The sequence below is a fragment of the Mus musculus genome, chromosome 1, assembly GCF_000001635.26.
Source record: "Mus musculus strain C57BL/6J chromosome 1, GRCm38.p6 C57BL/6J".
NCBI lineage: Eukaryota > Metazoa > Chordata > Mammalia > Rodentia > Muridae > Mus > Mus musculus.
In genome coordinates, this window is record NC_000067.6 from 185309612 (window position 1) to 185335423 (window position 25812).

General features: G+C 45.0%; 2 protein-coding genes and 2 non-coding genes across 11 annotated transcripts in view; 3 read left to right on the top strand and 1 right to left on the bottom strand.

The window, feature by feature from the left end:
* Positions 1 to 19808, bottom strand: part of Iars2 (isoleucine-tRNA synthetase 2, mitochondrial) — a 42778-nt gene extending 22970 nt beyond the window's left edge. Inside the window, exons 1-14 of one of the 3 annotated variants that reach the window (XM_006497180.4) lie at positions 19410 to 19808; positions 18009 to 18131; positions 15892 to 16051; positions 14056 to 14204; positions 13575 to 13624; positions 13382 to 13491; positions 13210 to 13300; positions 12789 to 12904; positions 11226 to 11395; positions 8953 to 9043; positions 8196 to 8347; positions 6283 to 6443; positions 2834 to 2916; positions 86 to 2663 (exon numbers count right to left, since the gene is read on the bottom strand). In XM_006497180.4, the coding sequence (XP_006497243.1) occupies positions 2874 to 2916; positions 6283 to 6443; positions 8196 to 8347; positions 8953 to 9043; positions 11226 to 11395; positions 12789 to 12904; positions 13210 to 13300; positions 13382 to 13491; positions 13575 to 13624; positions 14056 to 14204; positions 15892 to 16051; positions 18009 to 18131; positions 19410 to 19676 (1683 nt within the window). In that variant the 5' untranslated portion in view covers positions 19677 to 19808 and the 3' untranslated portion in view covers positions 86 to 2663; positions 2834 to 2873. Of the gene's footprint in view, positions 1 to 85; positions 2917 to 6282; positions 6444 to 8195; positions 8348 to 8952; positions 9044 to 11225; positions 11396 to 12788; positions 12905 to 13209; positions 13301 to 13381; positions 13492 to 13574; positions 13625 to 14055; positions 14205 to 15891; positions 16052 to 18008; positions 18132 to 19409 lie in introns of those variants that run through there. The other 2 variants (XM_006497179.4, NM_198653.3) reach the window with 2 other exon arrangements.
* On the top strand, positions 3708 to 3774 carry Mir194-1 (microRNA 194-1). Its single transcript, NR_029580.1, has one exon. It is a non-coding gene; the product is annotated as a microRNA 194-1 (primary transcript).
* On the top strand, positions 3970 to 4081 carry Mir215 (microRNA 215). The gene has a single exon (NR_029908.1). It is a non-coding gene; the product is annotated as a microRNA 215 (primary transcript).
* An 8-nt stretch (positions 19809 to 19816) lies between the features above and the next one.
* Positions 19817 to 25812, top strand: part of Bpnt1 (3'(2'), 5'-bisphosphate nucleotidase 1) — a 28350-nt gene continuing 22354 nt past the window's right edge. For 3 of the 6 annotated variants that reach the window (NM_001347210.1, NM_001347212.1, NM_011794.3), the window contains exon 1: positions 22548 to 22652. The gene's annotated coding sequence lies outside the window, so the exon portion shown is untranslated. Of the gene's footprint in view, positions 22711 to 25812 lie in introns of all 6 variants that reach the window. The other 3 variants (XM_006497160.4, XM_030253921.1, XM_006497161.4) reach the window with 2 other exon arrangements.

Sequence of the window (25812 nt, forward strand, 5' to 3'; positions counted from 1 at the left end):
AAATGTTAATAATTCACTTAAAAAGACAACAATGTCTTAACAGAAGAAATATAATCATGCTTTAATTTTTTCCAGTGTTCCCTTCTTTTTTTGCAATGTCACTATATAGAGTAGGTTTGTCTTGCCTCCTCCTGCCTCCGCCACCTCAATGCTAAGTAATTGTATATTTTACAGCACTTCGTTTTAAGATCATGAAATCCTTATTTTAGATGTCTGAGGTCTGGCAATCAGTGAGAAAGAGAGCTTGTTTGGTTTTATTTTTCTTTTACTTTAGTAATATTTCTATGAATCTTAGAACTACAAATATAATCTCAACCAATGAAAACCAATGTGCAGTAGTTCTTAAAAATTCAGCCTCAAAGCTGGAGTGGGGATGGAGTGGGGGATGGGAGGGAGAGGGATGGGGTGCACACCTTTGAGGCCAGCCTGGCCTACAGAATAAGTTCCAGGTCAGCCAGGGAAGGAGAAACCCTGTCTCAAAAAACAAGACCAACAAACAACAAAGCCTGCCTCAAACAGTGTGCCTCTGTGTCTTAGTCAGAGTTTCTATTCCTGCACAAACATCATGACCAAGAAACAAGTTGGGGAGGAAAGGGTTTATTCGGCTTACACTTCCATACTGCTGTTCATCACCAAGGAAGCCAGGACTGGAACTCAAGCAGGTCAGGAAGCAGGAGCTGATGCAGAGGCCATGGAGGGATGTTCTTTACTGGCTTGCCTCCTCTGGCTTGCTCAGCCTGCTCTCTTATAGAACCCAAGACTACCAGCCCAGAGATGGTCCCACCCACAAGGGGCCTTTCCCCCTTGATCACTAATTGAGAAAATGCCTTAGAGTTGGATCTCATGAAGGCATTTCCTCAACTGAAGCTCCTTTCTCTGTGATAACCCCAGCTGTGTCAAGTTGACACAAAACTAGCCAGTACACTCTGTCACCTCAGCAACTCAAGAAGAGGTAGCAGCAGGACTGAGTGCAAAGTCAATATGAGCTACAAAGGCTGATCAGCAGGTGTGTGTGCATGGAGATCAGTGGGAGAACATTGGCATAGCATGAGCAGGGCCTAGGACCTCAACCACAAGCATGCATACACACATATACATACATACACATATATGACATACTTGTTTCCAAAAAAAATTGGCAAATTAAACTATATACATAATACCAAGAAAATAACCCAGTTTTGTTCTTAGGACTCTAAAGAAAAAAAAAATGTTTTCCAAAAATAAAAAAGAGAGAGAAAGAAAGAAAAAAAAAGATCTTTTTGTCTTCAGTGCCCCCCAAGGAGCTGCACTGGCTGAGTCAGGCCTTCCAGCCTCGCCTCCCACCACCTGTGAAGGACCCTGCTGTTCCTTGCTAAGCCTCTTGCTCTGCAGTCAGACATTCTAGACAGACAAAATACTCACCTTTTAGAGGAAACCCAATCAGCTCTAGAGTTAGAGAATTAAGGAAACCAAACAAGCACACCCCAATGCAACATGCCTGTGTCGTGAGAGGCCATGTTGTATTACCAAATGTATGCAAATTTGTCAGTAAAAAGTTGATTAGCTTAACTTTAAAACTGAAATTTACTTTTTAAAGGCTGATTAACACAAGCCTTCTCACTGAAGCTCACATGCACAGCACTGCTGTCATGAAAGAGCCGATTCCTCTTGCCGCCTGCCCTTTGTGTGGACCAGAATCCCACACTCAGGAGACAAACTGGAGGGCCACCAACCTTGTGGACAGTGGAGCTGCCTGCCACAGTCTGTGACTCAGGAAAACTCAGGGGCAGGAGCACAGCTCAGTAGTAGGGACTGACTTCCCACCAAAACAGAACTAAACGACAAAAAGCAACCACCTCGAAACAGCCAAATGCTGGACATGCTCTGGTCACTGGATTTTCAGTGTGGAACCTAGGCAGCCAATAAGAGCAAAGCTATGGCCTTAAATGTCTGCGTGACCTCCTCTTACATAATTTAAACACTAGCTGTGTGCACATGTCTGAGGCTGGCTTTGAACCTATGGATTCATGCATGCCAAACAAGTGCTTCCCACCGAGCTGTCTTCCTAGCTCTTTCTCCTTTGGATGTCATTAAGTTCCCGGACACACAGCTAAACTGGACATCTTATATGCATAGCTCTGTACAGAATTCATTAGTGTTTTCCCTTCCGATAAATACTTACAAGTAGAATTCTTTATAATGAAACTGAGGTCATGCTTTCAAATAGTGTAAAAGAATTTCTTAAGGTTTGTCCTTGCAAACTCAAGAATTCTCTTTATTTTATTAACAATATTCTATACTTCAGCACACAGTTGACTTATGACCTAAAGACCAGTATAAATTACTGTTGATAAAAGTGGGTGAAACCACTTATCACTCTGTAGTCTGTTTCCATTTTAATGCTGTATTTCACAGAGCAATAAGTCAGACCATACTAGAACTTTGTACTCAGAGGCCTTATCTGTCACGCATTCCGTGTTCCTGCTTCGGTTTCCATCAGGGAAAACCCAGGCAGTGGGGCAGCTCTGACGGCAGCCAATCACCCGGGCTCTGCTATCAGCAGCATGTGCTATTTAGCCGAGAAGCAGGAAGCACTCAGGACTTCCAGGTAAGGAGCCGCTGCTGTCCTCTTGGTCCTCTGTTCTCTCTTTATAAGCAAAAGGCACAGGACAGGATCTCTGCTGGAAGTGACCGTGGAAAGAACGAGGTAAGAGGCTAAGAGTTCCTGTCTGTTGTCTAAATGTGACAAAGAACACGGTGGAGCTTCAGAAGGAAGAGCCTGTTCCCACCAAGTCCAATGCGCAGGCTGTAGAGGCAGCAGGCAACGATTTAGGATGCTTTCTTTACTTACTGAACATAAAGTCCACAGGTTTCCAGAGGCTGGCTCTAAGCTACCTTAGCGCGTAAGTCAACAGTGCTGGTGACAACATACGTCTAAAATAAGGAAAGAAACGCCATCAACAGCTTCCTGTCTTCTCTAGGTGGCCAATGTTTCTAAATTTTATCCATTTTATGTTAAAAAATACTTGTTGCCAGGAAGTGGTGGTTCACGCCTTTAATCCCAGCACTTGGGAGGCAGAGGTAGGTGGATTTCTGAGTTTGAGACCCGCCTGGTCTACAGAGTGAGTTCCAGGACAGCCAGAGCTATACAGAGAAACCCTGTCTCCGAAAAAAAAAACAAAACAAAACTTGTTTTCATTAACCAGGGACTAGATTGCCACCTAAATTATACGGGGATTATATTACAGATTCAGGAAATGGCCAATGATATTAACATTAAAAGTTCTTGAGGAAAAGAAGCGAACATAAGCTATAAATGAAATTGACATGTCAGAGTTTGAGTCCAGAGTTTAATTCTGTCAGTCTTTAAACTCATTTGGGACACGAGGAATCCCAGGTTCTCTTTGGGAAACAAGTAAGTATATTTAGAGGCAACTCGCAGACTCTCGTCCAGGAAGCAGAAAATCCAGGCGCGGCAGAGCTCACCGGGAATCTCAGCTCCCTGGAAGCTGAGGCAGGACTGCAAGGTACAGGCTAGGTCTTGTCCCAAACTGCCACCACTCCCACCACACACCAGGAAGAGGTAGAGGGCTGGGGCTAGCTCCAGTCTCCTGTAGAGTACTTGCCTGGGATGCACCAGGCTCCAGGTTCAATCCTCAAGACTCCTCCACACCGAGGGAGTAGTGTTTTAAAGCTAAGGACCCATCCGGCAAACTGATGGAGTCATCGGGTGTAACAGCAACTCCATGTGGACTGTGCTCGGATTCCAGTGGAGCTGCTGTTACTTCTGATGGCCTCCAACCGGCTACAAACATGGAAAAGGAAGGGCAGACATTTCTGGGTGGGCTCTTGGTTATCATTTGATTCAGAAAAAGAATGATGATCTTCATTCTGTTTCCTAACTAACAAATACTTAAGAATGTAAATGTTCTCAAGTTCAAGTGCTAGGTCAGCAGAGGACCCAGCCATGGAGACTACGGAGCACGGAGCTCTCAGCATCAACGGTGTACAGGAGAATGACCTATGATTTGACAGACCGTGCAGCTGTGTATGTCTGTCATTCTGTAGGCCAATATTCTGTATGTCACTGCTACTTAAAATCCGGACATCGGCAAACACCCTCTGAGCGCTGTGCAGCAGATCACGGGAGAGTCTGTAGCATGGCAGGAGAATGTGCTGACAAAATAAAATGAGTGCTTCTGTGTACCTGAGAAAGCTGACGTCTATTTCATCTCACTCACCGACTGCTCAATCTGTGTACATTTTCACTTTGAAAACAATTGTCAGTTCCACCAGTCTGCTGAAGTCTGAGGGTGTAGCTCAGTGGTAGAGTGTGTGTTGCTGAAAATTTGGGGTATGTCACAGTGGTCGAGTTTGTGTTGGTGAAGTGTGGGGATACAGCTCAGTGGTGGAATGTGAGTTGCTGAAGTCTGGGATACGACTCAGTGATACAGTGTGTATTCACGTCTGAGAGGGCCTGAGTTCAATCAATCCCCTGCACACAAAACAAATAAAAGCCAAATCTGTTTTACTTCTTAATTTTAATAACATATACTCATCCTACCGCACTCACTTCAAGGCAATGCCCTCAAAGTCTTGCATTCTGATAGCTGAGGACTAAGAAACAACTGGCTTTAAGTTTACTTGTGTGAATTTATCTCAACTATAATCATTTCATTTTCAACAGATGTATTAAGATAGTAGTGAAATATAACTGAAAAAACTCTTGAGTTCTGTAAGAGCCACACAGGGACAATCCTGGAGCAGAGTCAACTCTAAACTATAACAATACTCAAATGGTCTTACAAATCTAGCCTGTACATGCTTAGCCTGAAAAAGACTTCTTAAAATCCCTAGTGTGGTGCTCAAGACTCCTTCAGCCTGTCCCAGCCAGTTATTTTTTTTAATTTATTTATTATTATATATATTTAAGTACACTGTAGCTGTCTTCAGACAAACCAGAAGAGGGCCTCAGATCTCACCACAGATGGTTGTGAGCCATCACATGGTTGCTGGGGTTTGAACTCAGAACCTTCAGAAGAGCAGTCAGTGCTCTTAACTGCTGAGCCATCTCTCCAGCCCCCGGCCAGTTCTTAGTGACTGCCTTTCTATCCCTCTCACAGCCCTGGAATCCCATGGCTCCTACGCACAGCACACACTGCCACCCTGCCTCCCGCAGAGCACTCTTCCCTGCCCTCAGCTTAGAATACAAGTCAGTGGTCAGGAATGCACAGGGCCTTGATATAATTCCTAGCACAAAATTATTAAAGATAACAACAAACCTATCCTTTGTGTGGTCATACGTGACTTTTTAAAAAAACAACAACTTAAATTAACATTTTTTAAAACTTCTAAAATCCATACACTCAGAATGATACTATTAACACATACAATCACAGCAACAGTGAAAACCAAATCATCTCAACAACGCCAAGGAATCCCCAGGAAGGGCCGCCAGTCTGGGCCTACAGTCTCTCAACCAACAAACAACCCATCACTTATTGCCTCTGCCCCTCGAAACTGCTGACTAGATCCTGAACTAACAAAATCACACTCAGCCAATGTCGCTGATGCTATAGCATAGTTGAGTAAAATCTCATTAACCAAAATAAAGTCAAAGCAGTCTTAGGAAATGAAAACTTACAATGAATTCTTACAGAAATGATTAGCTGTCCCCTTTCCACATCTATCAAAACAGCAACTAGGAGCTGGGTATGGTGGCACAGGCTTTAATCCCAGGGGGTGCACAAGAAAGAGAGAGAGAGAAAGAGAGAGAGAGGAAGGGAGGGAACACAAACAACAAAACCTTAACAGCAACAACGTAGAAACTGCAAACTCCAACAGCATCCTCATGGTCATGGGGTTGAGGGAACATCAGCCCTCTGAATGCCTCACTCGCTCGCTGTCACACTGCGGACTTAGCCTTAACCCCGTGCTCCTGTCTCAGGCTTGCTCACTGCTGGCTCATCCAGCCCAGCAACAGTGTGACTTTCTACTCCCAGCACTGGGGAGGCTGAGGCAGGAGGACTGCCGTGAATGTGAGACTGTGCCAGAGCAGCCAGTGCTCACTGGTGAGACAGACAGAGCTGAGAGCGAGGAGGACATCGGGACAAACCTGTAATCCCGCTGAGGAAGGCAAACAACTTGGACCCAGGCTCTGAGGGCAGCCTGGACTTCATCATGAAAGGCCATCTCAAAGCCCCAGAGCAACGGACAGTAACAACGGATTCTTAATGGTAAACACCGTTCTTCCATGGAAACATAACTCATTTTAAACAATAAAAATCAGAAAAGAATTACCTGTTGATCAAATATTCATCTTTTGTCTTATGATGAAACACAGGAATGGGAACCCCCCAGACTCTCTGCCGGGATATGCACCAGTACGGCCGTCTGTCCAGCATGTCCGTCATGCTGTTCAGTGCGGCTCCGGGAATGAACTTCACCGTCTTCAACGACTCCTGCAATTCATTTACCAGCAGGTCAAGGGGGAGGAGCAGGACACATTGTGAAGAGCTGTGCTGATTTTCCCTACTCCTGTTCTCCGTTCTGAGTGTCTGACCACTCATAGCTCCCCCTCCCACCACAGGCAAACACGAGGAAAGCAAAGACATCCAAGTGTGGCAACAAAAGCAGACTTCCCCTCTGTCGTGAGCGGACAGATGGGCATATGCACTAACACACTGGTTACGTTAGCTAGGACAGGAGGCTGAGACACGAGGCCTGCCACGATTTTGAGGCAAGCCTGCCCTACAAAGTGAGTTCCCACCAGCAGGAGGTACATGAGGTCTTATCCCCCAACATCATGCAAATAAGCATACATCAAAAAATAAGATGTATCTCATATTGGAATGAAAAAAAAAATACAACATGTCTCACGCCCACTTCACATATGTGCAGAAACCCAAGCTACTGACAAGGATCCTAATTATCAAGCCAGTGACAAAGCAGGCACCCTAGTTACATTAGCTGTGAGCAAAGCATCTGTGTGTTCAGCCTGGCGAATAAATAGGTTTCAACTCCTGTAGTCAATAGAATAAAGCCATTTCCTTTCTTTTTCTTTTTTTTTTTTTAAGATTTATTTATCTTTATACATAAGTATACTGTAGCTGTCTTCAGACACCCCAGAAGAGGGCATCTGATCTCATTACGGATGGTTGTGAGCCACCATGTGGTTGCTGGGATTTGAACTGCAGACCTTCGGAAGAGCAGTCAGAGCTCTTACCCGCTGAGCCATCTCACCAGCCCATAAAGCTATTTTCAAAATAACCAGTGATACATGTAAAAATACATACATAGTCAAGCGAATTAAATGAAAGAGCTTGAAAACACGCTAAATGTTTGCAACACCAACTATAAAGTTAGTTAATTCATAACATTTTTTAAAAAATTCATAAAATTTTTAAAAAATGATGTGTGTGTGTGTGTGTGTGTGCGCGCGCGCACACACACACAATTGTGCATGTACATACAGTGCCTGAAGAGGACAGAAGGGATCCGAACCCCATGCAGCTAGGGTTATAGGCATACACAGGTATGTATATATATATATATATATATATAGGCATATATAGGCACATACATATACATATATGAGAAGCCTGAAGCGGGTGCCAGGAATCAAACTCAGATCCTCTGCAAGAGTAGCTCTAAACCCATAGCCATTTCTCCAGCCCCAAAACAATTTTTTAAATGGACCAGAATTCTGTTTTGCTCCCTTCCTTTTAGCAGTCTTAATTTCAAGGCAACAGGGGATACAAAACACTGCACTAAATGTGTATCATGTGGTGGCAGTCACTGCTGTGGAAACCGACTTGCTCCTTTGGCAGACATTACTGCCTTGGACTGGAGGACAAGTTATAGAGCTGAGGTCCTAGGAGGTCATACAGCTGTTACTGCAGATGCCCTTAGCCTGGGCTGTGTCTACAACCCTGGACACACAAGTGACCCGAGGACCCACTCAGCCTCCTTCAGCCTTGTTTCTACACGTGCATACATGGAAGAATCAAGTATGAGATCTTTTTAGGCCTAAGCGCATACAATTTTAGGAAAATAAATCATAATAAAAAATTATAAATCTTCTCTCCTTCAGCCCCATTACCGCCAGCCCCCCTCCCCCCCCCCCCACACACACACACAGACACACACACAGACACATACTTTTTATGGTGGTAATGACCAGCCCAACCCTTAGAGCAGGAGTTCTTTCCTACCTTAGCTGCAGCCTTGATGTCCGTGATATTTACAAACCACTGCTTGCTGGCTCGAATCAGCACGGGTGTCTTAGTTCTCCAGTCACAGGGATAGCTGTGCACAATGTTCTCTTCTTTCAACACATTCTTGGTAGCTTGAAGCATCTTTATAACTTAAACAAAATTTCCTATTAACCATAACTTAAAAGTATTCTTAACAAACTCACAGCACTTGAGGCTTCTAGGAAGAACTGGACCTGGGCAGAAGTGCCAGTGACAGGAGCCCCACCCCAGGCCTGGTGTGGAGGTGGCAGAGGCACCAACTCCACGAAACCTGAATCAGACTCCAAACTGCTCCCCTCCTAACCCCATGAAGACAGAAAGGCAAGCCAAGGCACAAGGGCCTGCCTGCTCAGCTATTTGCAAAGCTGACTGAAGGAGTGGGAATGTCTGGTTCACAGGCAACATCTACCCAAGCTCAGTTTCTGTCCCAACCAAAGCGATATGCTGGTTATCTCTGAGACCCCTCCCAACCAAAGGACACTACTTGCGATGACTACCTTCCGATGACTATCTTGATCTGCATAAGCAATAAGAATAGATTTGACACAAAAGATGGTAGATCCAAAGCTTCATTTTGAACCATGACTAACCAAGTGACGTTTGTTCTGACTGGAAGGATAAAAAGTGACCAGGGGTCTTCTTGGTGGTTTCTAGCAGAAATACCTTGTGTTACTATGGTGGTTTACCGGGCCCGTTATCAACAGATGGCACCTACCCACATCTGTTCCTTCTTTAAGTACAGCCTTGTTCTGAAGTTCAGGGCCTGCGGCATCGGTGAACATTCCGCCTTCATCCACTAAACAGTCCTACAATGTACCATTTTGAACAGTTAAAACATAGAGACAAGTTACCTTACGGCAATCTATAGTAAAACAACATATTTAAAGCATCTCAATTCAGTCTACCTTTTCTTTACTTTAAAAACTTGGAAATTTCTTCCTCTGTCAATAAAAATTCCTAAATTCTATATATTGAAACCACCAAAGACAACACGTATCATTAAAGCACATATCTGAAGTTTAATACTGGGCAATACAAGTGTTCTAAAACACTCTTACAGTGGCCTCTGTCTTTGCTTGCATCCCTCTTAACCAAATGGTAAAGGTTGCTCAGGAAAGTGTGGAAAAGAAGCTCAGGAGTTTAAAGAGGGCAAAGCTTAACCATCCCCTCCAATGACTCAATGAAAGCCACTTGCCATTGTTTGGAGGCTGAGAGCAACGTGTTCTGTGACTCAGCATCAGCGCAGCTGTGTGTGTACACAGCTATAACGTGTTCTGTGACTCAGCATCAGCGCACCTGTGTGTGTACACAGCTATAACGTGCTCTGTGACTCAGCATCAGCGCAGCTGTGTGTGTACACAGCTATAACGTGTTCTGTGACTCAGCATCAGCGCAGCTGTGTGTGTACACAGCTATAACGTGTTCTGTGACTCAGCATCAGCGCAGCTGTGTGTGTACACAGCTATAACGTGCTCTGTGACTCAGCATCAGCGCAGCTGTGTGTGTACACAGCTATAACGTGTTCTGTGACTCAGCATCAGCGCAGCTGTGTGTGTACACAGCTATAACGTGTTCTGTGACTCAGCATCAGCGCAGCTGTGTGTGTACACAGCTATAACGTGCTCTGTGACTCAGCATCAGCGCACCTGTGTGTGTACACAGCTATAACGTGTTCTGTGACTCAGCATCAGCGCAGCTGTGTGTGTACACAGCTATAACGTGTTCTGTGACTCAGCATCAGCGCAGCTGTGTGTGTACACAGCTATAACGTGCTCTGTGACTCAGCATCAGCGCAGCTGTGTGTGTACACAGCTATAACGTGTTCTGTGACTCAGCATCAGCGCAGCTGTGTGTGTACACAGCTATAACGTGTTCTGTGACTCAGCATCAGCGCAGCTGTGTGTGTACACAGCTATAACGTGCTCTGTGACTCAGCATCAGCGCAGCTGTGTGTGTACACAGCTATAACGTGTTCTGTGACTCAGCATCAGCGCAGCTGTGTGTGTACACAGCTATAACGTGTTCTGTGACTCAGCATCAGCGCAGCTGTGTGTGTACACAGCTATAACGTGTTTGGTGACTCAGCATGGTGACTCTTATTCCATTTCTGTACTGGCTTGCTTTGAGACCACTGTGGAAAAAATGTGAACAGCAGGATAGCAACAGACAAGCAGAGCAATCCCATCAATTATTCAGCTTCCCAGTGCAAATACTGCCTGGGTCTCAGCTACACTATAGGCTACTAAGTGTGCCAGAGCAGCAGGTTCTGAATAATGTATCTACCTCAACTACAAAAAGCGTTTTTCTAACCTCTGTTAAGGACCACTGAGCTGTTGGAGAAATGGTACTGAGACATGTGGGTCACAGCCATTGTAACTGCAGCTATAGGAGATCCAACACATGCCACACATGGGGACCAGACACACATGTGGTGCTTACACATACATCCAGGCAAAAAATCCACACACATAAAATACATAAAAATAATTTAGAAACACAGTGCTGGACTTGCTCAACTCTGGTTTGCCCCAAACCTCTGACTGATGACAAATGCACCTCTGCAAGGTACAGTAAAGGGCACACAATCAAACACTGTGTGTGTTTTAAAAGTGCCTTCGCCAGGCGGTGGTGGCGCACGCCTTTAATCCCAGCACTCAGGAGGCAGAGGCAGGCGGATTTCTGAGTTCAAGGCCAGCCTGGTCTACAGAGTGAGTTCCAGGACAGCCAGAGCTACACAGAGAAACCCTGTCTCGAAAAACAAAAAAACAACAAAAAAAAGTGCCTTCATGTCAGTGGATATGCTTCAGGGAAATCTTTCTTAATTTAGTATGGCTTAATAACGTTTTAGGATGTTGCACAAATGTAATCATTTCACAGTTTAACTATAATGACAAAAATTGTTATTACCAAGACACAAAGATGTTAGTTAGGAGCAATTATTTTCATTCTGCAAGGCAAGTAATAAAAAGGAAGAGAGAAGAACAGTACCATAGGGAGGCTGTGCTGAGATGCTACGCTGTAATCTTCCATACCGTGAGCTGGGGCTGTGTGAACCAACCCTGTTCCTTTGGCCATAGTCACGTGGGTAGCAGGTAAAAGAGGAGACACTTTATCGGGAGTTAAAGGGTGACTACAAGTGCCACCTTCCAGATCCACACCTGTGGGTCAAGAAAACCATTACCCAGTGTACTCTGCGAAGGGCTGGGGCCTCAGCTGGGTGGCAGAGCTCTCCCCATGTCTGATGCCTGGGATCAGTCCCCAGTTATTTAAGGAGTTGTTCTACTGGGTAGTTCTACCTTCTTAAGCTTGGCAGTCTAAGTCCATCTTTTTCTTTAGTCTTTCAGTGAGATAAAACCTTGCAGAGCTCAGGCCCATCTCAAACTCACCAGGCAGCTGGAGATGACCTGAAATACCTGATCCACTGCTTCCATCTCTCAGTTGCTAGGGTAACCGCTGTGCACAGACAGAGGTAGCCAGCATCTTTATTTTCTTGGTCTGGGGATGAAACCCGAAGCTTGGCACATTAGGCAAGTGCTCTGCCCCTGAGCTACTTAGATCGCTAAGAGAACGAACAGACACCAAGCACAAGACTGGCTGGGCTCAGAACTGGCTCCCCTGAGTTATGATGCCCAGTAATCTATAGAATGCAGGCAGGTACAACCCAGCTGAGAGCACCACTGTTAGGGCAGCACTGTGACGATCTTGGAGCAGTTAGGCATAATTCTGCCTCACTATAAATAATTTAAAATACTACCATTTTATCTGTTGTGGTCTATTACAGCAAATCTGTAATCAGACTGAGTCCAAGAAAACTTAACAAGGTCCTGTCTCCAAATCAAGATAAAAAAAAAGCTGGAGGCAAACTCATGACTTAGCATGTATGAGGCATGCGTTCAAGCCCTCAAAAAACCAACAAAACCCAAAACAAACCAGAGCAGGCTCTCTCCTTCCCTAGTGCCCATGGGAACCCAGGTCCCCCTTGCCTCTTACAAAACTCCTCTTTGTTCTTACAGGGCTGCATGGTCATTCTTCAAACCGTCTTATACCTCAACTGATGAGTGGAAGAGGGCTTGCTTCTTTAGCTATAGGCTCAGTCTATTTTTTAAATTATACTTACTATAAGGCCGCTTTTCAACAATTCAAAAGACATTATCGTCTCTAAGAATCACAATTAATTTTAAAATAATTCTACAGTTAAATAAAACTAGTCATTAAATTATTACTTGTAACTTCTGATAGAAGCATTATCTTTGACACCAGGCATGGTAGCCCATACCTTTAATTCCAGCACTTGCGAAGCAGAGGCAGGCAGATCTTTGTGAGTTAGTTTGAGGCCAGCCTGGTCTACACAGTGAGTTCCAGGCCAGCCAGGTCTGTATGGTAGGACTCTGTCACAGACAAACAAACAACATCCTTTCTCATTTCGCCCCCTAGAAACACGGATGTCGGATCTGTTTCAACTTACAATGGGTAATATCCAAGAAACTACTAAATGCCAATCAGCCCAACATTTTAATAACTGACAGTTAGACAATGTCTATAAATCCTCACCTGAAAATGCTGCAACAACATCAAATGTTGTTTCCAAGGCAGAAGCGACAGGTGCTATTTTATCTTCAGCCAGGATGTAGAGGTGCCCAGAGGCAGAACATTTCACCACAGCATACCTGAAGGTGACGTTCAGAGCACGTCACCCGTGACAGAAAGAGACAAGCCACAGCTAAGTGACATCTTTAGAAAGACGGGTCACACGGTCAGAGACTAGTTTATGGAGCACCGAATGCTTCACGTGTGTTTCACTTTCATAAGCAGCTAAAGGTCTCCAAAGGGCATCTTCTCTAGAGTGCAGTGACAGTCACAGCAATGCCACTAAATGACAATTCACTGCATTTCAACAGGGTCATGAGAGTGAAATAAATTTAACACGAATCCTATTTGTAGATTACATAAAAAGATACGACACACTACGTACTTTGCCTCTGGCATATAGCAAATTGCCTGGTTGGCGGGAATTGTCCAAGGCTGGGTGGTCCAAACTAAAACGCTAACAGGGGATGAGGCATCTGTGGAAATAAAGTTGTGAATATATCAGCAAGCATCGTAACTCCATGACGTCATCAAAACTGAGCTCCAGCTAAACCTACCTGTAAGAGACTCCAACTTCGGAGGAGGTCTCAGGAGGGGGAATCTTACGTATATCGACCGACTGACATGCTCAGGGTTGTATTCAAGCTCTGCTTCAGCCAACGCAGTCCTAGGGTTTAAGATATCATAGTCCATAAACATGGGGAATCGTCACAAAGGTGCTCAAGCTTTTAATTAACAAAGAACACATACCTTGATGAGGGAGACCAATATACTGGTTTGTAAGATCGATAAACCAAGCCCTGAAAACGACAAAGATACGATATTGTGCTGGTTGGTTTTTGTTAAGTGAAACAAACCTATACATATCTGAAAAGAGGGAATATTAATTGGGAACATGCCTCCTTCAGACTGACCCAGGCAGGACTACAGGAGGCCATGGGCTGTACTTGTAGAAAAGCTGAGCAAGCCCCAGGGAACCGAGCAGTAAGTAGCACTCCTCCATGGCCTTTGCTTCAGTTCCGGCCACGAAGTCCCTGCCCTGCTTGAGTTCTGCCTTGACTTCCCTCAATGATAAACTGTGATGGTGACATGCAAGCCACAGAAACCCTTTTCTTCCCAGGCTGCCTTTCTCCACTTTCATCACAGCAGAAGCAGCCCAGGGCAGTACTGAGGCTGGGATTTCTGAGATGTGGACTTTCATACACTAGGAGGAAGGAGATTATCCTGTTACCTTCTCATACATTTGGTAGAATACTCTCAGCTGCTTGGCTTCGTACTTTGGGTCAAATGTGTAATAGCAGTTATTCCAGTCTGCCATCACTCCCCAGCGGACAAACGCCGATTTCTGCTTTTCAATGGCTGCCTGAGCAAATGATCTGGCTAGAAGGGGTAAGGGAGGAGAGAGAAAAGGCCTCTGAGAGACTGGCAAATTTTTCTTTCTTTTTTCCTTTTTTTGAAAGGTCTCACCCTTTAACCCACCCTGGCCTGAACTCACTATATAGCCTAAAGTGGTTTCAAACTCAAAACAATCCTCCTGTCTCAGAGTACCAAGTAGCAGGATTAGGAGTATGAGCCACCAGGCTGACCTTTTCTGTAGATTAAGCATGATTTGCTCAGAGCGTCTCTACGGGAAGGTGCTATGCACCGTCAGACCAGAAAGTCCTTGCTGACTCTGGCTGGCGCTGGCTCCAGCACACTTAGTAGGGATTTTCCATCCTGACTGTGGGAGCCCAGGAGAGAGCCATCACTCTCAGAACGGGTAGTGCTGGGCACCAACCAGGTCCTCGGGCAGCCAGGCAGCTGCTCTTCCTACTGAGCTACCTTCCCAGTCCTATGAAAAATTCTTAACAGGGACATTATTGGAAAGCATTTGAAATACAGAACAAGTTTTGGGTTTTTTGGGGTTTTTGTTTGTTTGTTTGTTTGTTTTTAATTAACTGAAATTTCGATGGGCAATGGTGGTACATGCATTTAATCCCAACACTCAAGAGAGAGGCAGGCAGATCTCTGAGTTCAAATTCACTCTACAAAGTGAGTTTTAGGACAGCCAAGGCCACACAGAGAAAGAAACCCTGTCTTAAAAAACAAAAATAAAACAAAACAAAAAACAACAAAAATCTGAATCATATACTGTCTTTAGTATCTTCCAGACTATGCATCTCATATTTAAAATAAATAAATAAATACACTGGAAAATATCCCACATCATTCCTTATATTGATAGTAGTAATAATGTAGTGTGTGTGTGTGCTCACACCTGTGTGTGTGCATGCCTGTGATATGCATGTCATGCAGTGCATGTAGGGAAGTCAGAGGACAACTTTCTCCTTCCTGGTTGGGTTCTCTCCCTCACCACGGGGATCAATCTCAGGGGCTCAGGCATGACTCGTGCCCCCCTCCCTCCGCTGAGCGATCTCACTAGTCCTCCTCATTAGTTATTCATTCAAGAAATGGCCAGAGACTAATACTCAGCACTGCAAACTCCCGCTGGTCCTCAGATACAAATCTAAGGGAGTGTGTGAATATGCTTCAGAAGGAGAACCACCTTCACGTATCTGACGTATCTGATGGCGCAGGCTCCTGATCAAGGCAGGGACTGCCAGAGATCTGTGGGCTTCACTTAGAGACAGTCTCGGACTACAACCCAGGCTCCTCACTCTCAGTTCTCAGGCAAGCACCACCACACCCAGATTTGAGATAGGTGTAGTTTGGAACTGACTTCTAGTTCTATACCTGCTTTTAGGCAGTGAGCTCCACCTGAAGAGGTTAGAAACAGCAACTCAGTGACAATAAGATGCAAAACTGGCCCAGCTGGGACATTCCCAACACTGTCCCGCCAACCTCCACATACCAAGTCTCATGAAAGTCACTTTGTAAAAGTCCGGGATTATATGGAGGGCCATGCCAGTGATGCCACTGAGAAGGCTGAGGCAGGAGGATGTGAGGACTGTGAGGCCAACCTGGGATAAACAAGTATCATCCAACAGGTCTCACTGAGAACACAAAGTCCCTCTGGCAGAGCCTGGTTTGACAGGAAGGTTTAAAGTGAAAAACGGAAAGAGCTTACCTTTCTCCCTGATCTCCATGGCTGAAAGACTCTGGGCATCTACACCGAGCTCTGATAACACTTTTGTTTCAATGGGCAAGCCATGGCAATCCCAGCCAGGCACAAAGTGTACCTTGGAACCTCTCATCATATGGAATCGATTGGCAATGTCTTTCAAAATCTGCAGGGAAAGTGCAGTCACCAGCAGAAAACACACAGCTAATAATCTCACTCTTTCTAGAAATACTATTTTAAAGCACAAAGCTCGACTTTAAAGTATTTCCGTAAAATAAACCATTAAATCTACTAATTAAGGTGCAGCATTCACACAAGAATGACAAATATTTGAATTTCAAAATATTAATGCTATCAAGGGGGAAAAAATCAAACAAGAGAATTATATATGAAAACCTTTATGCCCCAAAGTTCATTATTTGTCAAGTTTGGAGAAAGTTTCAGCCCACTCTACTTTTTTTGGTTGTTGGTTTTTTCTGTGTAACAGCCTCGGTTGTCTGGAACTCACTTTATAGACCACGCTGGCCTCAAACTCAGAGATCCTCCTGCCACCAGTGCTGCCTCTTGAGTGCTGGGATTAAAGGCATGTGCCACCAAGCCAGCTTCCATTCTACCTTTCAGAGAAACACTTCTCACTTTCTAAATTCTAGACAAGAAATATGTCACTTAGAAATTAGTATTATGCTTATGGAAAATTACCATAAATAAAGCAACATGAGCTGCTCAGGCCTGCTGAGCAGTGCAGACCCCTACAGAACAACACTGCACATGGTGGGTGCAACCTCATCCTCACTGTTTTGTACTGAGAAGGCCCTAGGTCAGCAACAGGCTTCAGCAGCAGGCACATCAATACCTGAGTCACCCTGCTCACACCGCTTTAGAAAGGAGCAGGCAGAAAGACTTAAAAATGTACTATCAGCCAGGCCCAAGAAAACGAGACTATAATCAACCATACGTCTACACAGACACAGGCTAAAGTAGAAGGATCCCAACTTCAAGGCCTGCCTGAACTACAGTGGCATCAAGGCCAGCCTAGACAACTGAGACCTTGTTTTAAAACAAAAAAATAAAAAAAATAAAACATAAAAAATAAAGAGGACTCGGCACGTGGCTCAGCAATAGAGCACTTTTCCAGCATGCACACAGCCCCTTTGTTCAATTCCAATAAGGATAAGGGGAAAACAAAGCCTCTGTGTGTGTGTGTTGTTGTACATACAATCACATAAGCATATATACCTATATAAAACTGTTACAGGGGGCTGGAGAGATGTCTCAGTGGTTAGCAGCACTGACTGCTCTCCCAGAGAAGCTGGGCACCTACGGAGGCTCACAACCGTGTTTAACTCCAGTTACAGGGCATCTGCAAGCTTTCTTCTGGCCTCTACAGGCACTAAGCATGGCAGTGGTGCACAGATGTACACACACACACACACAAAGCACCCGTGCACATAAAGTAAACTAAGCCTCTGTTAGAAAGGCTTGACACTGAGTCTCCTGCTGTCTCTTCTTCCCCGTCCTGTCTCCTCCACAGCTATCATCACTATCTAGTGTGTTACATGTTTTACCTGCTCACCTTTCCAGGTAGAGAGCAAGGGAGGAATATGACTTTGTTGTTCACTACCTGGAATACAGACAGATGCTTGACACATAAACAGCAAGTATCAAGTAAGATGGAACTTAAGTGTAGAGTAACAAAAGGCTGGCAGGAAACTCCAGCAATGCTAGTGTCCATGCAGCATCAAATGTGGTTACTAATGTGTCTAGTGAGAGCTGCATGGTTACTAATGTGTCTAGTGAGAGCTGCATGGTTACTAATGTGTCTAGTGAGAGCTGCAGATACAGAGAGGAGATGCAGGAGCAGGGCTAGTCTCCCACATGGTACATCCCGGGTTCCTTACCACACACACAAGGTGTATCTGGAATGCAGTTCACTAGAAGAATACTTACCTAGCACAAACAAGGCCCTGGGTTTGACTCCCAAACACCATAATAAATACATAAACTCACTAATAATTCATGTATTTGCACAGGCCAATACTAGTTTATATAATTACCATACACAGACAATATAAACTCTTTAGCAGAGTACTTACTTCCAAGCTCTACACTTCAATTCTAATTACCTTGTTCAGGGCATGCCCAACATGAGGGTCACCGTTGGCATAAGGAGGCCCGTCATGAAGGCAAAATTCCGTCTTTACTTTTCTTTCTCTTTGCCAGGAATAAAGCTCTGAAAAGCCACATTTCTGTTAAAAAAAAAAAAAAAAAGCCAATGTTTAGATATCACATAAATACATAGACCCTTATCAATACCTGGTCATCATTTATCCCATTCCAATCCATTCAGCCCAGAAATAGAACCTGGAAAACTTTTTGGAATAAACTAGAATTCTCTTAACACTTTCAGTAGTCTTTATTTATTTATTCTTAAGATTTTCTTTATTTTATTTATATAAGTACACTGTAGCTGTCTTCAGACACACCAGAAGAGGGCATCAGATCCCATTACAGATGGTTGTGAGCCACCACGTGGTTGCTGGGATTTGAACTCAGGACCTCTGGAAGAGCAATCAGTGCTCTTAACCACTGAGCCATCTCTCCAGCCCTTCAGTAGTCTTCAAAAATCCCAACAATTCTTCAGACTAAAGTGTAAACGTTTATGTGGCATGGTGGCTCTAAATTCTTAGCAAGTCTCTCAGTATTCACTACCTCAATACAGACCTGCTGAAAAACCTGTCTATTCCCAGTCCACTCTGCCACCCAAAACACACTGGTAATTTATTCTTTCAATTCTTTGGCCTCAATAATTCCCTAAATCCAAAGAATATTCAGGCTAACGCTATTCACTTAAGCAGTATTCCTGATTATCAGAAATATCTTAAATACTCTAGTGTGCAGACACTAACGAATGAATCTCAGACGTTAGCAAATTCAGTATGACATAGGAGACAGATACCGACGACACAGGGGACCCAGAAAAGGGCCGCTACTTTGTCCTTCAAAGAAATCATGATTCCTGTGAAAAACCTAAACATGTGACTAAGGTGGGGTTCAACCTCCCTTCTTTGGTAATACTTTTATAATGTTTTAAGTTTAGTTTTAAGTTTCTCTTTGATTATTCGTGTGTGGTGCACGCGAGCGCGGGTGCCTGCAGACAGAGGTCAGGCATCGGATCTTCTGGAGTTGGAGTTACAGGTGGTTGTGAACTGCCAGACTTGTGTGCTGGAAACGGAACGCGGATCCTCCGCAAGGGTGGCAAGCGCTCTTAGGCGCCGAGCTACCTCTCCAGCCCACTCCTGAAGTTTCATTTACACATGCTCACGCTGGCTACTTTCTGACAAGTGACAAAGGGAAAAGTGTGCAAAGCCGACTCGCTGGGAGCGGAAATCGGAAGGTGCTCGGTGCGGCTCCGGGCTTCACTTTGGAACCCGGCCCGCTGGGCGCTCGCCGGGGAAGCCGCGCGGCCTGCAGGGTTCCCGCAGAGCTGGCCCGCCCCGCCCTGCTCGGGTGGCCGCGTCCGGTACCTGCTGGATCTCCAGCTCCATGTCGGACTGCTGGCGGCCCAGCAGCTTCATCGGGAAGCTGGTCTGCGGCAGCAGCACCGTGTCACGGTATCTGCCGCCTTTCGAGCTGCTCTGGGGGCTGTCCGCCCCGGCCACGGATCGTACCACGAGCCTCCTCGTCATCCCCAGACACCCTAGGCGGCTGGGCAAACGGGCTGGCCCCCAGAAGCTCCCAGCCGCGGCGACCGCCGCCGCCCCGGGCCCGCGAGGGCACAGCCCCCAGTGCATGGTGGACGAGCCGGGCGGAGCCCTCCGCACACGGCCCACGGCAGCCGCCCGGTACCTAAAGGTAGAGACCCTTGAAGAGCTCGGCGGCGAGGAACTGCGCACGCGCTCCGGGGCGGAAGGGGCGGGGCAAGAGCAAGGGCGGGGTTTTCCGGCTTGGAAGTCTGTATCTCTACAGGTCTTTCATGAGGTCTAGTAGGGGTAGAGAGAGGTGTTTACTATCACTCGGCTTTCCCCAATCAGATACATTTAATTAACTTGTCCAGGGTCATAAACAAAAGTAGCAAAGCTAAAGCCGTGCAGTGGTGGTGCAGGGGATTAGTCCCAGCACATGGTGGCAGAGCCAGTCGGGTCTCCAAGTTCGAGGCTAGCCTGGTCTACAGAATGAGCTCCGCAGGACAGCCAGGGCTACACGGGTTTACAACTGTAATTTTGCCATTTTTGTGCCACACTTTAACAAAAATGTATAGAAAGTGACTACAAACAAGATAAAGGAAGGGGGGAAAGGTAAGCACAGGCAATTCATAAAAAAAATATAGCCAATGAATGCAAAACTATGCTCACCTTTGGGAGTCAGGATGACACAGAGCCATCTAATAGATTAGAACAAGCATGAAGTTTGGTAGCAAGTATCGAGAGAGTGGAAACGTGGACTGCCAGAGGTAGTATACAGCCTGTTTTGCCTTCTCATTTCCGTGTGTGTGTGTGTGCATATTTGCATGTGTGGGCATGCATCTATGTGTGCATGTGGAAGTCCTAGGTTGATGGTGGGAATCATCTTCCATGCCTCTTTCACCTCATTCAAGGAGTTAGGGTCTCTCAGAAACAAAGAGCTGGCCCATATGGTTAGTCTTTCTAAGCAGCTGGCTCGGGGGATGCGGGCCTTCCCCCGCACCTGGAATTATACACGGTGTTTAAGCGTTTTTGTGAATTCTCCTGTTTGTACCACCATCTCCCCTGCTCTGTAGTAAATGACAGCATTTACAATACCGTTCTCTGAACTGTAGTTTCCCATTTGAGAACCTGACTGACAGCTGTCATCTCACAGCAGCATGAAGAAAACATTACCACCAAACTCTCCAGAACAACTAGCTGTATTCAATCAACTAGGCTGTTTTCTGGGAAACCCTATGAGAAGATATGTAGCTGGTCTGAGCTACTTTGTGGATTCTTTTCCCATGCTTTATTCTCCCAGTTTCATCCTCTACCTCTAGATAGGAGAAGAACAATGATAGAGGAGAGAAAAAGAGATACAGACCCCAATCTTATTTTCTCTGTGAGCACAACTATGCCACCCTGTCTCCACTCTTTAGCATTTATATACCATCTGAAAAGTTGATTTCAAATATCATACAATCACAGAAATTATCCACAGGTAGCAAAACCACGCCTCTGCTAGGGCAAGAGGCAAATCAGAGTCAGCAGCCGCTGTCATAGTTGGATGGTCTGAAGCAGCCCCATATCCCCGCATCTGGGATTCAAGCAAAAACATTTGTTTGTCTGTTTTTTTAAAAACAAACAAAAACAAAAAAAACAAAACTCCAGAATTCTCCCTACAAAGATACTGTGAGCTCATGAAAGAGGCATACTTCCCAGAGTGCCGGTGGACTCTGCATCTCAGTGGCTAAGCTAAATCCATGAGAGAGAATGTATCTGTCCGTATTTATGGCAATTGTTACGCCGTTACAATGTAACTACAAAAACTAATGTATGGACTGTTAAGTTTTTTGTTTTGTTTTGTTTTGTTTTGTTTTGTTTTTTGATTTATTTATGTGTATGAGTCTTTGCCTGGGTGTATTTATGTGCACCATTTGTGTGTCTGGTACCAGAGGAGGTCAGAAGAGGTTGTGGAGCACCATGGAACTAGAGGTTTGGATAGTTGTGAGCCTGTGCTGGGAACCAAACCCCAGTGCTCTGGAAGAACGTGTGCTCCAAACTGCCTGCTGAGCCATCCCACCAGCATCCAGTGTACGGCTTTAGAGGGTGTGTGTTGTAGACATTTTTACCACACCTGAAAGGTATGTCTAAATACAGAGTAAATGAAATAAACTAAAGAAGTCTTTCCCAGGGCTGGAGAGGTGGCTCAGCTGTTAAGAGCACTGACTCCTCTTCCAGAGATCCTGAGTTCAATTCCCAGCGACCACATGGTGGTTCACAACCATCTGTAATGGAATCAGATGCCCTCTTCTGGTCTGTCTGAAGATAGCTGCAGTGTACTCATATACATAAAATAAATAAATTAAAAAAAAAAAGTCTTTCCCAATCCTAGCGATATGTAAGTGGTGTGTGTGGACATTTCTCGCTGGGCTGGTGAGAATAGGAGTGTGTAGTACAGGAAAAGCTGAGGTAGGACTGCCAAGAATTCGAGGCCTGCCTGAATGATACCGTGTGTGTGTTTATATGAATGTATATGAATATATGCATGTATATGAACAAATATATATTAACAAATATATATGAACAAATAAGTTATGGTTTGCCTCTATTAACTAAGGTTTGAGAGTCGCAGAAAACACATAAAAACAAAATCTTTTTATTATTATCCTCATAAAATAACGGCATGAGAAATTTTTTAAGGGAAAAAAAAAAAGTGTTGCTTTTATCAAAAGAATCCCACAAAGGCAACTCACTAAAAACCAAAGGCAAGCCAGCGTGGTGGCACCTGTGCAGTCGCAGCTAAGTTAGGGGAGAAAACAAGCAAAAACTGTGGCGGTGACGCCAAGATGCCAGAAACCAGCACCCAGGAACGGCCTGGGAACTCAGGCTCTGACGACAAGTAGCGAAAACCTGCGCAGAACGCTCAGAAACGGGTTCCCCCGACAGCCGGGAGCGCGCGGGGACCTGTGTGCGCCTGCGCCGACCTCGCGCACGCGCAGCCGCTGTCCTTCTCACAGCATTGGACCAGTGGACTTGGAGGCAGCCGGTTCCCGGACAGCGAGCCACCAGGCCGGACAGCGCTTAGGGGACACCAGGCTGAGTGTAAGTTTCTCCCGCTGCAACGCAGAGGCTCAGGCGGCCCTGGTTTCTTGTTGTTCAGGTAACTGCCCACCCCTGGCACAGATTAGAGGAGTGCCAGGGGTTGTAATCCCAAACACTACACTGCTACACTGCTCGTCGTTCAGACGCTTCTAGAAGCTTGAGTGGCCACATGTGGTTGTCTATCTGGACCTTCTCTTTCATAGTGGAATAAACTACAGAGTTAAACTTGACTTTCGCATCCGTATTTAGAAACTTCAGAATAGCAAAGATCCTTTCAGTCGTCATTTCTTTGCATCAGTAGGCTGCTGTGATTTATTTAACCAGGAATAGAAGAGCTGCGTCGAACCCATGTATACATTTTGTTTTTGTTGGAGGGCTCCAGTAGGGACACGTTTCCTCGATCCCTGCAGACTGGGCAAACGATTTCGTGTGGCAACCTTAATCACTTCTCAGGCTGGAGGTTTGCATTTCGTTTAAATTCAGTAGACTGAGCATTTCGTGTATTTAGTGATAAGCACCTTTCTCTTTCTGGAAATGGCTTGTCAACTGTTCTTGCCCCAAACAAAACAGCCCAGTTGTTACTGGGGATACAGGACTTTCCTCTCCTGTTATATGGTATGAACTGGCTTTGCTTGTGGCATTTTGGACATGTAGAAGTTTTAATTTCTGTGTAAATGTGTTAATACACTTAGTTTTATGTTTTAATGGCCCTTTTCAAGTTTATAAAGCCATTCCTATACTTCTTGTAGTTTCTACCTTAATTTAAATCTACTAGACTGAGAGAGAAAACTGTTAGACTGGCTTCAAATCCAAGGTACATGTGCTTCCAGCCAGGACTTCCTGGAACATTAAACAACAACAACAAAACCCAGCATTGGCTGTGTGTGTGTGTGTGTGTGTGTGTGTGTGTGTGTGTACAGGTGCCACAGGTGTTTGGGTGGAGGATGGAGGGCTGCTTGCAGGAGTCAGTTCTCTCCTTTCACTGTATTTGAATTCAAGTTCTCAGGCTTAGCGGCAAGCACCTTTACCAGCGGAACCATTTTACCTGGAACGTATTTTAATAAGAATGTAAGAAAGATCCAACTGTTTTTGAAGCTCTACCAGTTGCTATTTGTGTGCGAGTGGCTTTCCTCCTTTTCCTTTCTTTTCTTTTTCCTCTCTCCTTTTTTCTTTTGAGACAGGATCTTGCGGTGTAGCCCACCTCAAATCCAGGATCTTCCTGTGTCTCGTCCCAAGGGCTAGGCAGTGTCATACATTCATCTGCTTCTTTCTTGGATTTAAAATACCACCCTTAGTAGTATGTTTGGATTCATTTCTGGAATTTTACTGAGAGATATTGTTAAGTTGGTAGTGTTTGCCTAGCATGCATGAGGTCCAGGGTTGTTCTATCTCCATATATGTATGTATATACATATACACACACACATATATATATTCGGCATATTTATATGAGTTTTTGGAATTGAGGATATATGTGTACATGCATGAGTGTTTGGAGAAAGTACCACACTCGGTAGCAAAGCTAGCCTGAATTTACTGTGTAACTAAAGTTAATGTGTTATTCCCAATCCTCCTGACTCAGCTACCCAGGTGCAGGGACCAGAAGCAAGGTCACCACGCCCAGCTGATTAGCTGATGATTGCGTTTGATAGCTGGTAATAAGGGGATCTCTATTAATTGTTCAGAATTTGCACCATCGTGCTCATTTCTATCTTTCCTAATACCTTGAACTTCAGCACTACTGATCCAGGTTCCAAAGATAAGTTATTTTAATGCTTTTGCTGGGAACACGTTGGACACGTCTGAATCCTAATCTGCATGCTCACCATCCTTATATGAATTAAAGATAAAGGACAAAAACAGGTGGTGGTGGTGGTGCTGCTGCTGCTGGTGGCGGTCTCCTCCTTCTCCTCACCCCTCTTCTTCCTCTTCCTCCTTCTACTGTGAGAAATTCTGGTCACTTGAGCTTTGCTGCTATTCTTTGTTTTTGTTTGCTTGCTTGTTTTTATTTTTTATTTTGACACAGGGTCTTACTGTGTGCACCTGGCTGGCCTGCTCTTGGCTTCTGGCCCAGGCTGTTCTCAGTCCTTTGCAGTCCTCCGCAGCCTCCTGTATGGTCAGATTACAGGCACACATCACCATTTTAGACTTGTGCTATTTTCTCTCCTTGAGAGTGGTTGGCAGGTATTATAAAGATTTCTCGGGAGCATGTAAATTAAGTTAATTGCCTTTTTATTTCGTATTTTTCATATTTCCTCTTACAGTGCTAACCTAGAATACAATGCAGAAGATGCTCTTTCCCATCAGTCACTGTGTCCCTCCTAGGGTGGGAACAGCCTTTGTGTCAGTTGCTTTCCTCACCAAGGAGTAAAAAATCCTCAGGGTGCGGGTGTTTATTATTTTGGCTCATGGTTTACTGGCATACAGGCCATCATGGTGGGAAAGACACCGTGTCTGGGACTCCATTCTTGGTGGTGGAAGCTTGCATGTGACTTTTTACACCTTGGTGAATCTGGAAGCAGAAAGCCTGAACAGAATGCAGAGAAATGGGGCAGGTGTCAGTGCTGGACCATAAAGAAACCTTAAGGCCCACTGTCCAGCTCTCCACTTCCTCTAACTAGGCCCACCCTCCTAAGGGTTCTACCCCAGTGTCCTAAAACAGCACCAGCACTTGGTGAGCAAGTATTTATTCAGACCCATGAGGCCGTGGGAGATAGTTACATGCAAACCATGATACTCTTCTAAAAGATACAAAGCCTTTTTTTTTGTTTGTTTTTTTTGAGACAGGATTTCTCTGTATAGCCCTGGCTGGCCTGGAACTCACTCTGTAGACGAGGCTGGCCTGGAACACAGAAATCTGCCTACCTCTGCCTCCCCAGTGCTGGGATTAAAGGCGTGCGCCACCACTGCCCGACACAGTAGCCTTTTAAAAAATTATTTTAAGTTATATGTTTTAGATTCTGTGTATGTGTCTGTGTGTCTGTATGTGGCAATGTGCCTGAGTCTTAATTCTGGACGGCTAGCTATTGGTCACAAGATGATTTTCAGTACTGCACATTAGTTTCAGTTAAATTGTTTCTCTTCCTTTTAAAACGATTTATGAGCCAGGCAGTGGTGGCACATGACTTTAATCCCAGCACCCTGGAGGCAGGAGCAGGCA